Here is a 15,254-nt window from a genome sequence, read left to right on the forward strand (position 1 = left end):
CCCGTAGGGCAACCAAAAAAGGTAAAGACCCCCTCATCCCCACCGCCCCCGCCCCTGGGTGACAACTAACCCCAGAGGGCAACCAAAGGAGGTAAAGACCCCCTCATCCCCACCGCCCCCGCCACCGGGTGACAACCAACCCCGGAGGGCGACCAAAGGAGGTAAAGACCCCCTCATCCCCACCGCCCCTGGGTGACAACCAACCCCCGAGGGCGACCAAAGGAGGTAAAGACCCCCTCATCCCCACCGCTTCCGCCCCTGGGTGACAACCAACCCCGGAGGGCGACCAAAGGAGGTAAAGACCCCCTCATCCCCACCGCCCCCGCCCCTGGGTGACAACCAACCCCGGAGGGCAACCAAAGGAAATAAAGACAACCTCATCCCCACCACCCCCGCCCCTGGGTGACAACCAACCCCGGAGGGCGACCAAAGGAGGTAAAGACCCCCTCATCCCCACCGCCCCCGGGTGACAACCAACCCCGGAGGGCAACCAAAGGAGGTAAAGACCCCCTCATCCCCACCGCCCCTGGGTGACAACCAACCCCCGAGGGCGACCAAAGGAGGTAAAGACCCCCTCATCCCCACCGCCCCTACCCCTGGGTGACAACCAACCCCGGAGGGCGACCAAAGGAGGTAAAGACCCCCTCATCCCCACCGCCCCTGGGTGACATCCAACCCCTGAGGGCGACCAAAGGCGGTAAAGACCCCCTCATCCCCACCGCTGCTGGGTGACAACCAACCCCGGAGGGCGACCAAAGGAGGTAAAGACCCCCTCATCCCCACCGCCGCTGGGTGACAACCAACCCTGGAGGGCGACCAAAGGAGGTAAAGACCCCCTCATCCCCACCGCCCCTGGGTGACAACCAACCCCGGAGGGCGACCAAAGGAGGTAAAGACCCCCTCATCCCCACCGCCCCTGGGTGACAACCAACCCTGGAGGGCGACCAAAGGAGGTAAAGACCCCCTCATCCCCACCGCCCCCGCCCCTTGGTGACAACCAACCCCGGAGGGCGACCAAAGGAGGTAAAGACCCCCTCATCCCCACCGCCCCCCCCCCTGGGTGACAACCAACCCCGTAGGGCAACCAAAAAAGGTAAAGACCCCCTCATCCCCACCGCCCCCGCCCCTGGGTGACAACTAACCCCAGAGGGCAACCAAAGGAGGTAAAGACCCCCTCATCCCCACCGCCCCCGCCACCGGGTGACAACCAACCCCGGAGGGCGACCAAAGGAGGTAAAGACCCCCTCATCCCCACCGCCCCTGGGTGACGACCAACCCCCGAGGGCGACCAAAGGAGGTAAAGACCCCCTCATCCCCACCGCTTCCGCCCCTGGGTGACAACCAACCCCGGAGGGCGACCAAAGGAGGTAAAGACCCCCTCATCCCCACCGCCCCCCCCCCTGGGTGACAACCAACCCCGGAGGGCGACCAAAGGAAATAAAGACAACCTCATCATCACCACCACCGCCCCTGGGTGACAACCAACCCCGGAGGGCGACCAAAGGAGGTAAAGACCCCCTCATTCCCACCGCCCCCGGGTGACAACCAACCCCGGAGGGCAACCAAAGGAGGTAAAGACCCCCTCATCCCCACCGCCCCTGGGTGACAACCAACCCCCGAGGGCGACCAAAGGAGGTAAAGACCCCCTCATCCCCACCGCCCCCGCCCCTGGGTGACAACCAACCCCGGAGGGCGACCAAAGGAGGTAAAGACCCCCTCATCCCCACCGCCCCCCCCCCCTGGGTGACAACCAACCCCGTAGGGCAACCAAAAAAGGTAAAGACCCCCTCATCCCCACCGCCCCCGCCCCTGGGTGACAACTAACCCCAGAGGGCAACCAAAGGAGGTAAAGACCCCCTCATCCCCACCGCCCCCGCCACCGGGTGACAACCAACCCCGGAGGGCGACCAAAGGAGGTAAAGACCCCCTCATCCCCACCGCCCCTGGGTGACGACCAACCCCCGAGGGCGACCAAAGGAGGTAAAGACCCCCTCATCCCCACCGCTTCCGCCCCTGGGTGACAACCAACCCCGGAGGGCGACCAAAGGAGGTAAAGACCCCCTCATCCCCACCGCCCCCGCCCCTGGGTGACAACCAACCCCGGAGGGCGACCAAAGGAAATAAAGACAACCTCATCATCACCGCCACCGCCCCTGGGTGACAACCAACCCCGGAGGGCGACCAAAGGAGGTAAAGACCCCCTCATTCCCACCGCCCCCGGGTGACAACCAACCCCGGAGGGCAACCAAAGGAGGTAAAGACCCCCTCATCCCCACCGCCCCTGGGTGACAACCAACCCCCGAGGGCGACCAAAGGAGGTAAAGACCTCCTCATCCCCACCGCCCCTACCCCTGGGTGACAACCAACCCCGGAGGGCGACCAAAGGAGGTAAAGACCCCCTCATCCCCACCGCCCCTGGGTGACAACCAACCCCTGAGGGCGACCAAAGGAGGTAAAGACCCCCTCATCCCCACCGCCCCTGGGTGACAACCAACCCCGGAGGGCGACCAAAGGAGGTAAAGACCCCCTTATCCCCACCGCCCCTGGGTGACAACCAACACCGACCACCCCCAGAGCTCCAGGAAACCAGCAGGAAAGGGAGATGGATTCTGGGGTGGGGGGGATTTAAAGGGGAGATGGATTCTAGGGTGGAGGGATTTAAAGGGGAGATGGATTTAAAGGGGAGATGGATTCTTAGGTGGGGGTATTTAAAGGGGAGATAGATTCTAGGGTGGGGGGTATTTAAAGGGGAGATGGATTCTAGGGTGGGGGTATTTAAAGGGGAGATGGATTCTAGGGTGGGAGGATTTAAAGGGGATGTCATGTAGAGATGGATGCATCAGGACCCCTCACATCGTCTGGGTGGGCCTAGATGGCGGTTTTCAGCCGTTCTCTCAATCTTTTCTTCTATTCGCAGCCTCATCTGCACAGCTACAAGGAGGCCTTTGAAGAGATGGATATCCCTGCCCCCGCCATCAGCCCCACGGGCACAGGTACCCCGCCGCTGCACCAGGCTCAGACCTGAGGGGCTCCACCTCCGGGGATGTAAGGTCACACTTGGGGGAGATTTATCAAGCCTTGTGCAAAGGAGCAGTTACCATAGAAACCAGTCACAGTCCAGTAACCATAGCAACCGGATTCCACCAATCAGAACAACTAATCACATTCCAGCTTTCACTTTTGAATATACCTCTAAAGAATGAAAGCTGAAATCTGGTTGGTTACTATGGGTGCTGGAATCTGGTTGGTTACTATGGGGGCTGGAATCTGGTTGGTTGCTATGGGGGCTGAGATCTGGTTGGTTACTATGGGTGCTGGAATCTGGTTGGTTACTATGGGTGCTGGAATCTGGTTGGTTACTATGGGTGCTGGAATCTGTTGGTTACTATGGGTGCTGGAATCTGGTTGGTTACTATGGGTGCTGGAATCTGGTTGGTTACTATGGGGGCTGGAATCTGGTTGGTTGCTATGGGGGCTGAGATCTGGTTGGTTACTATGGGTGCTGGAATCTGGTTGGTTGCTATGGGGGCTGAGATCTGGTTGGTAGCTATGGGGGCTGAGATCTGGTTGGTAGCTATGGGGGCTGAGATCTGGTTGGTTGCTATGGGGGCTGAGATCTGGTTGGTTACTATGGGTGCTGGAATCTGGTTGGTTGCTATGGGGGCTGAGATCTGGTTGGTAGCTATGGGGGCTGAGATCTGGTTGGTAGCTATGGGGGCTGAGATCTGGTTGGTTGCTATGGGGGCTGAGATCTGGTTGGTTGCTATGGGGGCTAAGATCTGGTTGGTTGCTATGGGTGCTGAGATATGGTTGGTTGCTATGGGTGCTGGAATCTGGTTGGTTGCTATGGGTGCTGAAATCTGGTTGGTTACTATGGGTGCTGGATTCTGGTTGGTTACTATGGGTGCTGGAATCTGGTTGGTTGCTATGGGTGCTGGAATCTGGTTGTTTACTATGGGTGCTGGAATCTGGTTGGTTACTATGGGTGCTGGAATCTGTTGGTTACTATGGGTGCTAAGATCTGGTTGGTTGCTATGGGGGCTGGAATCTGGTTGGTTACTATGGGTGCTGGAATCTGTTGGTTACTATGGGTGCTGAGATCTGGTTGGTTACTATGGGTGCTGGAATCTGGTTGGTTACTATGGAAGCTGGAATCTGGTTGGTTACTATGGGTGCTGGAATCTGGTTGGGTACTATTACTATGGGTGCTGAAATCTGGTTGGTTGCTATGGGGGCTGAGATCTGGTTGGTTGCTATGGGTGCTGGAATCTGGTTGGTTGCTATGGGGGCTGAGATCTGGTTGGTTGCTATGGGGGCTGAGATCTGGTTGGTTGCTATGGGTGCTGGAATCTGGTTGGTTACTATGGGCGCTGGAATTTGGTTGGTTACTATGGGTGCTGGAATCTGGTTGGTTGCTATGGGGGCTGAGATCTGGTTGGTTGCTATGGGGGCTGAGATCTGGTTGGTTGCTATGGGGGCTGAGATCTGGTTGGTTGCTATGGGTGCTGGAATCTGGTTGGTTACTATGGGCACTGGAATCTGGTTGCCATGGTCACTGCTCTTCTGCACAAGGCTTGATGGATCTCCCTGTGTGTTGTGCGCTGTGCTGGGAGAGGGGCGGAGCCTCAGTATTTGTCATGACCCGCCCCTTATTCTTGGAGGACCCCTCTAATCTGCCAGTTCTCCTCTTCAGCCTCTTTTTTCCTCGTCCATTACAGTCACTTCCTCCCGGTCACAGAACATGGTGCTCAGCAGTGTGTATCCACAGTGTATCCAAATGTATCCACACAACAAAACAGGGTAACACATCCCTGCAAATCACAGTGCCCCTGAGCCCCTGTATATGAGATGTAGCAGAGCCAGGAGTGTAGTGTCACCTGTGTATGAGATGTAGCAGAGCCAGGAGTGTAGTGTCACCTGTATATGAGATGTAGCAGAGCCAGGAGTGTAGTGTCACCTGTATATGAGATGTAGCAGAGCCAGGAGTGTAGTGTCACCTGTATATGAGATGTAGCAGAGCCAGGAGTGTAGTGTCACCTGTATATGAGATGTAGCAGAGCCAGGAGTGTAGTGTCACCTGTATATGAGATGTAGCAGAGCCAGGAGTGTAGTGTCACCTGTATATGAGATGTAGCAGAGCCAGGAGTGTAGTGTCACCTGTATATGAGATGTAGCTGAGCCAGGAGTGTAGTGTCACCTGTATATGAGATGTAGCAGAGCCAGGAGTGTAGTGTGACCTGTATATGAGATGTAGCAGAGCCAGGAGTGTAGTGTGACCTGTATATGAGATGTAGCAGAGCCAGGAGTGTAGTGTCACCTGTATATGAGATGTAGCAGAGCCAGGAGTGTATTGTCACCTGTATATGAGATGTAGCAGAGCCAGGAGTGTAGTGTGACCTGTATATGAGATGTAGCAGAGCCAGGAGTGTATTGTCACCTGTGTATGAGATGTAGCAGAGCCAGGAGTGTAGTGTCACCTGTATATGAGATGTAGCAGAGCCAGGAGTGTAGTGTCACCTGTATATGAGATGTAGCAGAGCCAGGAGTGTAGTGTCACCTGTATATGAGATGTAGCAGAGCCAGGAGTGTAGTGTCACCTGTATATGAGATGTAGCAGAGCCAGGAGTGTAGTGTGACCTGTATATGAGATGTAGCAGAGCCAGGAGTGTAGTGTCACCTGTATATGAGATGTAGCAGAGCCAGGAGTGTAGTGTGACCTGTATATGAGATGTAGCAGAGCCAGGAGTGTAGTGTCACCTGTATATGAGATGTAGCAGAGCTGGATGTGTTGGTTGTAAGATTTTCGGTGTTTTCTGTCCCGCTCTGCTACTCTGACTGTAAGGGCCACATGTTCGGTAATGGCTCCATAGTCAGTGAATGGGAGATGGGTGCCCAGTGTGGGGGCCACCCTCAGCAGCAGGGAAGCGGGTGCCTTCTCTATATAGTTCCCTCCGCTTCCCCCTCACTGGAAACATTCCTGAGGATGAAGAACAGAGTCATTGTGTCAGGAGCAGAATGTCTGGAAGCGGCTGCGTCCATGGAACATCCATCCTCTCCCCTCTCTTCTCCACAATTGGCCTATTAAGGGCAACAAGTATATAAGAATCCCACAGCCGCCTCCTCTACACTGCGCACTCATTATATCACCAGCGGTGTAGCAGAGCTGAGTGTGTGCCCTGCTGTGATCATGGTCCTCTAGACCTCCTCTCTGTATCAGTGGTGGGGAGTGTGGCTGCCATGTTGTAGTGCCCAGAGAGGGGTCCTCTGTACCCTCCACACCTGACACTCAGTAGTCCTTTATAGGGAGGGGGGAGGGCTCCTGCTGAAGCCGGGCGCCTTACAGCCCGATAAATATCTGATCTGAGACGGGATGAGGAGGAATCGCTGGGACACGTATCCTTGTATTTACTAATCGTGTATTTCCTCCCCCCCCAGCGGTTCGGTCTCCTCCGGGTCTCGCCAAGACTCCTCTGTCAGCTCTGGGGTTAAAGCCTCACAACCCAGCGGACATCCTGCTGCAACAGTCCGGAGGTGAGTGGTGAACACTGCTACACCGCGTGCCAAGGGGAATAGAGCTCTGTGCCCACTGCTACACCGCGTGCCAAGGGGAATAGAGCTCTGTGCCCACTGCTACACCGCGTGCCAAGGGGAATAGAGCTCTGTGCCCACTGCTACACCGCGTGCCAAGGGGAATAGAGCTCTGTGTCCACTGCTACACCGCGTGCCAAGGGGAATAGAGCTCTGTGCCCACTGCTACACCGCGTGCCAAGGGGAATAGAGCTCTGTGTCCACTGCTACACCGCGTGCCAGCGGGAATAGAGCTCTGTGCCCACTGCTACACCGCGTGCCAAGGGGAATAGAGCTCTGTGCCCACTGCTACACCACGTGCCAAGGGGAATAGAGCTCTGTGCCCACTGCTACACCACGTGCCAAGGGGAATAGAGCTCTGTGCCCACTGCTACACCACGTGCCAAGGGGAATAGAGCTCTGTGCCCACTGCTACACCGCGTGCCAACGGGAATAGAGCTCTGTGCCCATTGCTACACCACGTGCCAAGGGGAATAGAGCTCTGTGCCCACTGCTACACCACGTGCCAAGGGGAATAGAGCTCTGTGCCCACTGCTACACCACGTGCCAAGGGGAATAGAGCTCTGTGCCCACTGCTACACCACGTGCCGAAGGGAATAGAGCTCTGTGCCCACTGCTACTTCACGTGCCAAGGGGAATAGAGCTCTGTGCCCACTGCTACACCGCGTGCCAAGGGGAATAGAGCTCTGTGCCCACTGCTACACCGCGTGCCAAGGAGAATAGAGCTCTGTGCTCACTGTTACACCACGTGCCAAGGGGAATAGAGCTCTGTGCCCACTGCTACACCATGTGCCATGGAGAATAGAGCTCTGTGCTCACTGCTACACCACGTGCCAAGGGGAATAGAGCTCTGTGCCCACTGCTACACCACGTGCCAAGGGGAATAGAGCTCTGTGCCCACTGCTACACCACGTGCCAAGGGGAATAGAGCTCTGTGCCCACTGCTACACCACGTGCCAAGGGGAATAGAGCTCTGTGCCCACTGCTACACCACGTGCCAAGGGGAATAGAGCTCTGTGCCCACTGCTACACCACGTGCCAAGGGGAATAGAGCTCTGTGCCCACTGCTACACTGCGTGCCAAGGGGAATAGAGCTCTGTGCCCACTGCTACACCACGTGCCAAGGGGATAGAGCTCTGTGCCCACTGCTACACCACGTGCCAAGGGGAATAGAGCTCTGTGCCCACTGCTACACCACGTGCCAAGGAGAATAGAGCTCTGTGCTCACTGTTACACCGCGTGCCAAGGGGAATAGAGCTTCTTTTAATCTGATTTTAAACTGATCTTGAATTACATCCTGTATTATACTCCAGAGCTGCACTCACTATTCTGCTGGTGGGGTCCTTGTTTTGAAGAGATCCAGAGATCATTGTAGGGAAAAATGTGTAATAAGTATATAATACACTGCTGTATATCTACACAGAATGGGGAGATATATACACACTCATACAGGAGGAGGATAATAAGTATATAATACACTGCTGTATACCTACACAAAATGGAGATATATACAAACTCATACAGGAGGATAATAAGTATATAATACACTGCTGTATACCTACACAGAATGGGGAGATATATACACACTCATACAGGAGGGGGATAATAAGTATATAATACACTGCTGTATACCTACACAGAATGGAGATATATACACACTCATACAGGAGGATAATAAGTATATAATACACTGCTGTATACCTACACAGAATGGAGAGATATATACACACTCACACAGGAGGATAATAAGTATATAATACACTGCTGTATACCTACACAGAATGGAGAGACATACACACTCATACAGGAGGGGGATAATAAGTATATAATACAATGCTGTATACCTACACAGAATGGGGAGATATATACACACTCATACAGGAGGGGGATAATAAGTATATAATACACTGCTGTATACCTACACAGAATGGAGAGATATATACACACTCACACAGGAGGATAATAAGTATATAATATACTGCTGTATACCTACACAGAATGGGGAGATATATACACACTCACACAGGAGGATAATAAGTATATAATACACTGCTGTATACCTACACAGAATGGGGGGGGATATATAAACACTCATAGAGGAGGATAATAAGTATATAATACACTGCTGTATACCTACACAGAATGGGGGGATATATATACACTCATACAGGAGGAGGATAATAAGTATATAATACACTGCTGTATACCTACACAGAATGGAGATATATACAAACTCATACAGGAGGATAATAAGTATATAATACACTGCTGTATACCTACACAGAATGGAGATATATACACACTCATACAGGAGGATAATAACAGGGGCGTAACTAGAAATGGCTGGGCCCCACAGCAAACTTTTGATTGGGGCCCCCCCCTCCTCGACCAACCACTATGCCATCAACACACCCAGCTCTACACAGGTTCTATACACCATATAAATTACACTGCAGTTATATTAAGTGACTCACAGGGGACGCCTTCTCTCATTAGAGTTGTTTCCTTTTCATTTTCTTCTCCATCTGTCCTGGGCCATTATAAGAACTCCGAGCCACGAATCCACAGAATCTGCCAGACAGACAAATTAGGCTCTGTGTAGACAGCTTATAGATTGCCCCTTGTTCAGTCCTCCATATAGATGGCCCCGTGTGCATCTACTATAGTAGAGATCCCCCTCTGTGTAATCCATTTATAGTAGATGACACCCTCTGTGCATCACCTATATCAGAGGTAGGGAATCTCTGCTCTCCAGCTTCTGCAAAACTACAACTCCCATCATGTATGGACAGTCAAAAATAAAGCTGTAGTTTTGCAATAGCTGGAGAGCCAAGGTTCCCTATCCCTGCCCTACAGTATATGGTCCCCTCTGTGTAGTCCTCTTAGATGACCCCTCTGTGTCAACCCCCCCAGTGTAGTTCCCCTTATAGATGCCCCCTAGTCCCCTTCATAAATGGCCCCTCTGTGTAGTTCCCCTTTTAGATGGCCCACATTCCCCATAAAGGTAGCCCCCAGTGTTGTCCATCCCCGTCCCGCATATAGGTAGCCCCCAGTGTTGTCCATCCCCGTCCCGCATATAGGTAGCCCCCAGTGTTGTCCATCCCGGTCCCGCATATAGGTAGCCCCCAGTGTTGTCCATCCCCGTCCCGCATATAGGTAGCCCCCAGTGTTGTCCATCCCCCATATAGGTTAGCCCCCAGTGTTGTGCATTCCCATCCCCCATATAGCCCCCAGTATTGTGCATCCCCCCATATAGCCCCCAGTATTGTGCATCCCCCATATAGCCCCCAGTATTGTGCATCCCCCACATAGCCCCCAGTATTGTGCATCCCCCATATAGCCCCCAGTATTGTGCATCCCCCATATAGCCCCCAGTATTGTGCATCCCCCATATAGCCCCCAGTATTGTGCATCCCCCCATATAGCCCCCAGTATTGTGCATCCCCCATATAGCCCCCAGTATTGTGCATCCCCCCATATAGCCCCCAGTATTGTGCATCCCCCATATAGCCCCCAGTATTGTGCATCCCCCATATAGCCCCCAGTATTGTGCATCCCCCACATAGCCCCCAGTATTGTGCATCCCCCATATAGCCCCCAGTGTTGTCCATCCTTAGCCCCCAGTATTGTGCATCCCCATCCCCACATAGCCCCCAGTATTGTGCATCCCCTTCCCCACATAGCCCCCAGTATTGTGCATCCCCCATATAGCCCCCAGTATTGTGCATCCCCATATAGCCCCCAGTATTGTGCATCCCCTTCCCCACATAGCCCCCAGTATTGTGCATCCCCTCCCCCACATAGCCCCCAGTGTTGTGCATCCCCTTCCCCACATAGCCCCCAGTATTGTGCATCCCCTTCCCCACATAGCCCCCAGTATTGTGCATCCCCAGCCCCCACATAGCCCCCAGTATTGTGCATCCCCAGCCCCCATATAGCCCCCAGTATTGTGCATCCCCTTCCCCACATAGCCCCCAGTATTGTGCATCCCCTTCCCCACATAGCCCCCAGTATTGTGCATCCCCAGCCCCCACATAGCCCGCAGTGTTGCTCCTCTGATTAAAAAAACAAACAAACACATAACTCACCTAACCCCACGCTCCCCCGTCGGTCGCCGGTCTCCTCTTCTCTCTGCCTCCGCCCGATGAGCAGCCCTCTGGTGAAGTCCCGGCAGCGTCATCGCTGAGCGCTCAGTGTGCGCCGCGGCGGCTGGGACTTCCTGTTTGTGTTCTTAGTACCGGAAGTCCCAGCCGCGGCGGCGCACACTGAGCGCTCAGCGATGACGCTGCCAGGACTTCACCAAAGAGCTGCTCATTGGGTGGGACACTCTTGTGATCGCAAGCGGAATGCTTGCTTGCGGTCACAAGAATGATTGACAGGGCGGGAAGCCTATGGCTTCTCGCGCTGTCAGTCAGAACACTGAACACCCGGGAGGCCCGCTCGGCCGCCGGGTGTTGCAAGCGGTCATCTTCGGGGGGCCGAGGCCACGGGCCCCCTGATGTTAGGGGCCCCGTAGCAGCCGCTACGGCTGCTACGGCGGTAGTTCCGCCCCTGGATAATAAGTATATAATACACTGCTGTATACCTACACAGAATGGAGAGATATATACACACTCATACAGGAGGGAGATAATAAGTATATAATACACTGCTGTATAACTACACAGAATGGAGATATATACACACTCATACAGGAGGATAATAAGTATATAATACACTGCTGTATACCTGCACAGAATGGAGAGATATATACACACTCATACAGGAGGATAATAAGTATATAATACACTGCTGTATACCTACACAGAATGGAGAGATATATACACACTCATACAGGAGGATAATAAGTATATAATACACTGCTGTATACCTACACAGAATGGGGATATATACACACTCATACAGGGGGATAATAAGTATATAATACACTGCTGTATACCTACACAGAATGGAGAGATATATACACACTCATACAGGGGGATAATAAGTATATAATACACTGCTGTATACCTACACAGAATGGGGAGACATACACACTCATACAGGAGGATAATAAGTATATAATACACTGCTGTATACCTACACAGAATGGGGAGACATACACACTCATACAGGAGGGGGATAATAAGTATATAATACACTGCTGTATACCTACACAGAATGGAGAGATATATACACACTCACACAGGGGGATAATACGTATATAATACACTGCTGTATACCTACACAGAATGGGGGATATATATACACTCATACAGGAGGAGGATAATAAGTATATAATACACTGCTGTATACCTACACAGAATGGGGATATATACACACTCATACAGGAGGAGGATAATAAGTATATAATACACTGCTGTATACCTACACAGAATGGGGATATATACACACTCATACAGGAGGGGGATAATAAGTATATAATACACTGCTGTATACCTACACAGAATGGGGATATACACACACTCACACAGGAGGATAATAAGTATATAATACACTGCTGTATACCTACACAGAATGGAGATATATACACACTCATACAGGAGGGGGATAATAAGTATATAATACACTGCTGTATACCTACACAGAATGGAGAGATATATACACACTCACACAGGGGGATAATACGTATATAATACACTGCTGTATACCTACACAGAATGGAGAAATAATACACTGTTGATCACCTACAGAGCGGTATATAGCCGTATCCCTCAGAGCCAGGGATGAACAAACCGAACCGTAAAAATTTTGGTTCGTCACCAAACTAAACTTTGTGAAAGTTTGTAACGAATCTGGTTAAGATAATATACAAACAGATACGCTGCACATGAGTCTCTCACACTGGTGTGTAAGTTAGAGGGCCTGTGAACCTCCAATGACAATCCAAGAAAACAGAGGATACACACCATAAATTCTTTTAAACTTTCTTTATCCAAAATAATTTCAGGATAACAATGCACATAAGGTATATCACCCAACACTCGTGCTCATCGTCTTCAGATGCTGTGTGAGAGACAATAAAGTCCTTTAAGGCTCCATCAGAGCTTTGTCGTCCACATGGAAGTGATCGGCGTCGCGGGAGCAGACGCCGGATTCTGCGACGTTTCGTGGAATCGCTCCACTTTGTCAAGCATCACGTGATCAGCCCACCACCAGTATAAAAAGGCTAGGAAGTATCGCGAGACTTCCTAGGCTACGGGTACAAAAAGATACAATTAGATACATCATAATCACCTAAGCGTAAATAGTACACATAGGCCATTCTGGGTGGTCATAACATAACCCTCTTGGATGCAAAATAATAATAACTATAAAGTACCCGCTAAGCAAGTAAGGCTACAAAAACGCACTGAAACCGCAAACTTCATTCAGACCTCCTGGATTCAGCGTACCAAGACGCTGAATCCAGAATGTCTCTTTCTGCAATAATCTTTTCCTAATCTGCATATCATTTTCACCCTCGATCTCTTCTAGCACCATCCAACGTAAATCGCTGACCTGGTGTCGGCATGTGGAAAAATGGCGAGCTACGCCAGTTTCTCCAAAATCATTTTCTGGTACAATACCTTTGTTTTGTATACAACGTCTAATCGCCGATTTGTGTTCCCCCAATCTAATCTTGACCATTCTAGATGTTTGGCCAACATAAGCAAGTCCACATGGGCACTTGAGAAAATATACGACCTGTTTAGAATTACAGGAGAACCATCCCTTGACATCGATCGGATGTCCTTTTGAGGGATGATTCACTGTGTTGCCCCTAATGATGGAACTACAATGCTGGCATTTGTGGCAGGGAAAGGTGCCCTTTTTAGCGGCTCTGATGAACGTTTGTCTACTTAGTTTTTTCCTACCTATGTCAGCCCTTACTAGCTGATTGGCCAGGGTTTTGCCCTTCTTATACACAAACCTAGGGGTGTGCTGGAATAACCGGCCAAATTTAGGCTCCAGTCGCAGCATGTCCCAATGTTTGGTAATAATTTTTTGTACCAATTTGGCACGATTGTCATAGGTAGATATAAACATCTTTAGTCCTATTCTGTCTTTTCATGACGTCCTCTCTTGACAACTTCTCAACCTTGTCTCTCACACAGCATCTGAAGACGATGAGCACGAGTGTTGGGTGATATACCTTATGTGCATTGTTATCCTGAAATTATTTTGGATAAAGAAAGTTTAAAAGAATTTATGGTGTGTATCCTCTGTTTTCTTGGATTAAGATAACAATAAAAATAAAATCACAGAATAGACAAGTCCAAGACATCTTTAGAAAGTGATGCAAACACCTCTGGATGCATCTGGGAAAGCAGGGAAGCAAGATTACAGGTAGCAGTATTACAGGGAGCGGTATTACCGGGGTTAGCGATCCCCAGCAATAATGCCGATCCCTGTAATGGTTAATATTTAATAAAAAAAAAAAAATTTTGTCCTAATAAAGATATTTTCGTTGTACAGTACCATAATTAAAACGAATCCATGCTTTTGCAATTAAATATACTGTTAATAAATAAATATATAAATAAAAAAATGTGTGTATATATATATATATATGTTTGTTTATCAGAAACTAGTAATAGAAAAATACATAAACATCAAACTGATCTGGCAAGTAAAAAATAGAATGGAATTAAAGGATATAAATAAAAAATATAGAAATAACAATGTCAAAATGTGAAAAACGATATAAAAAAGAAAAAGATAAAAGGGACAACGGACTGTCCGGTGTCAATTCTACGGGGAGTGTAGCTTAATTGAGAGTAATCAGTGATTGGATGTGAACAGTCAATGAATTCACATAAATTAGGGTCCATTTACATAGAAAGATTATCTGCCAAAGATTTGAAGCCAAAGCCAGGAATGGATTTGAAAAGTGGCGACATCTCAGGGTTTCCTTTGACCTTGTCTCTGTTTATAGTCTGTTTCTGGCTTTGGCTTCAAATCTTTGGCAGATAATCTGTCAGATAATCTTTCTGTGTAAATGGACCCTGATGGTACGTTTACACAGACAGATTTATCTGACAGATCTTTGAAGCCAAAACCAGGAACAGACTATAAACAGGGATCAGGTCATAAAGGAAAGACTGGGATCTATCCTCTTTTCAAATCTATTTCTGGCTTTGGCTTCCAAAATCTGTCAGATAAATCTTTCTGTGTAAACGCAACCTTATGCTGGGTTTACACGGAACGATTACGATTTCCGTGTAAACAAAGCAAACGATCAAGCGATGAGCGAAAAATCGTTCATTTTGATCTTTCAACATGTTCTTAAATCATCGTTTGTAGTTCGCAAAAAATTCGCAGATCGCTTCGTGTAAACAGTCTTTCAACGATTTACCCTATGTAAAAGATGGGCTTAAGCGATCCTAAAAACGATCGCAATAACGATTTTTCTTACAAATATTCTAACGATTTTTCTAACAATTTATTTGTCTAAATGCTGATCGTTATAACAGCCTAATCGTTGCTTCAAAATTATTAAACGATCGATTGGGCGAATTATCGCTTCGTGTAGACGCAGCATAACTTATGTAGAATTGACACCGGACAGTCCGCAGTCCCTTTTATCTTTTTCTTTTTTATATAGTTTTTCACATTTTGACATTGTTATTTCTATATTTTTTATTTATATCCTTTAATTCCATTCTATTTTTTACTTGCCAGAT

General features: G+C 49.9%; 1 protein-coding gene across 7 annotated transcripts in view; it reads left to right on the forward strand.

Annotated features, from left to right (window-relative positions):
- TNS1 (tensin 1) overlaps positions 1–15,254 on the forward strand; it is a 362,619-nt gene that overhangs the window by 297,007 nt on the left and 50,358 nt on the right. For all 7 annotated transcript variants that reach the window (XM_069982318.1, XM_069982317.1, XM_069982319.1 and 4 more), the window contains 2 exons: positions 2,918–2,993; positions 6,436–6,531. In XM_069982318.1, the coding sequence (XP_069838419.1) occupies positions 2,918–2,993; positions 6,436–6,531 (172 nt within the window). The remainder of the gene's footprint in view (positions 1–2,917; positions 2,994–6,435; positions 6,532–15,254) is intronic.

Source organism: Dendropsophus ebraccatus, chromosome 9 (genome assembly GCF_027789765.1).
Source record: "Dendropsophus ebraccatus isolate aDenEbr1 chromosome 9, aDenEbr1.pat, whole genome shotgun sequence".
NCBI classification, from domain to species: Eukaryota; Metazoa; Chordata; class Amphibia; order Anura; family Hylidae; genus Dendropsophus; species Dendropsophus ebraccatus.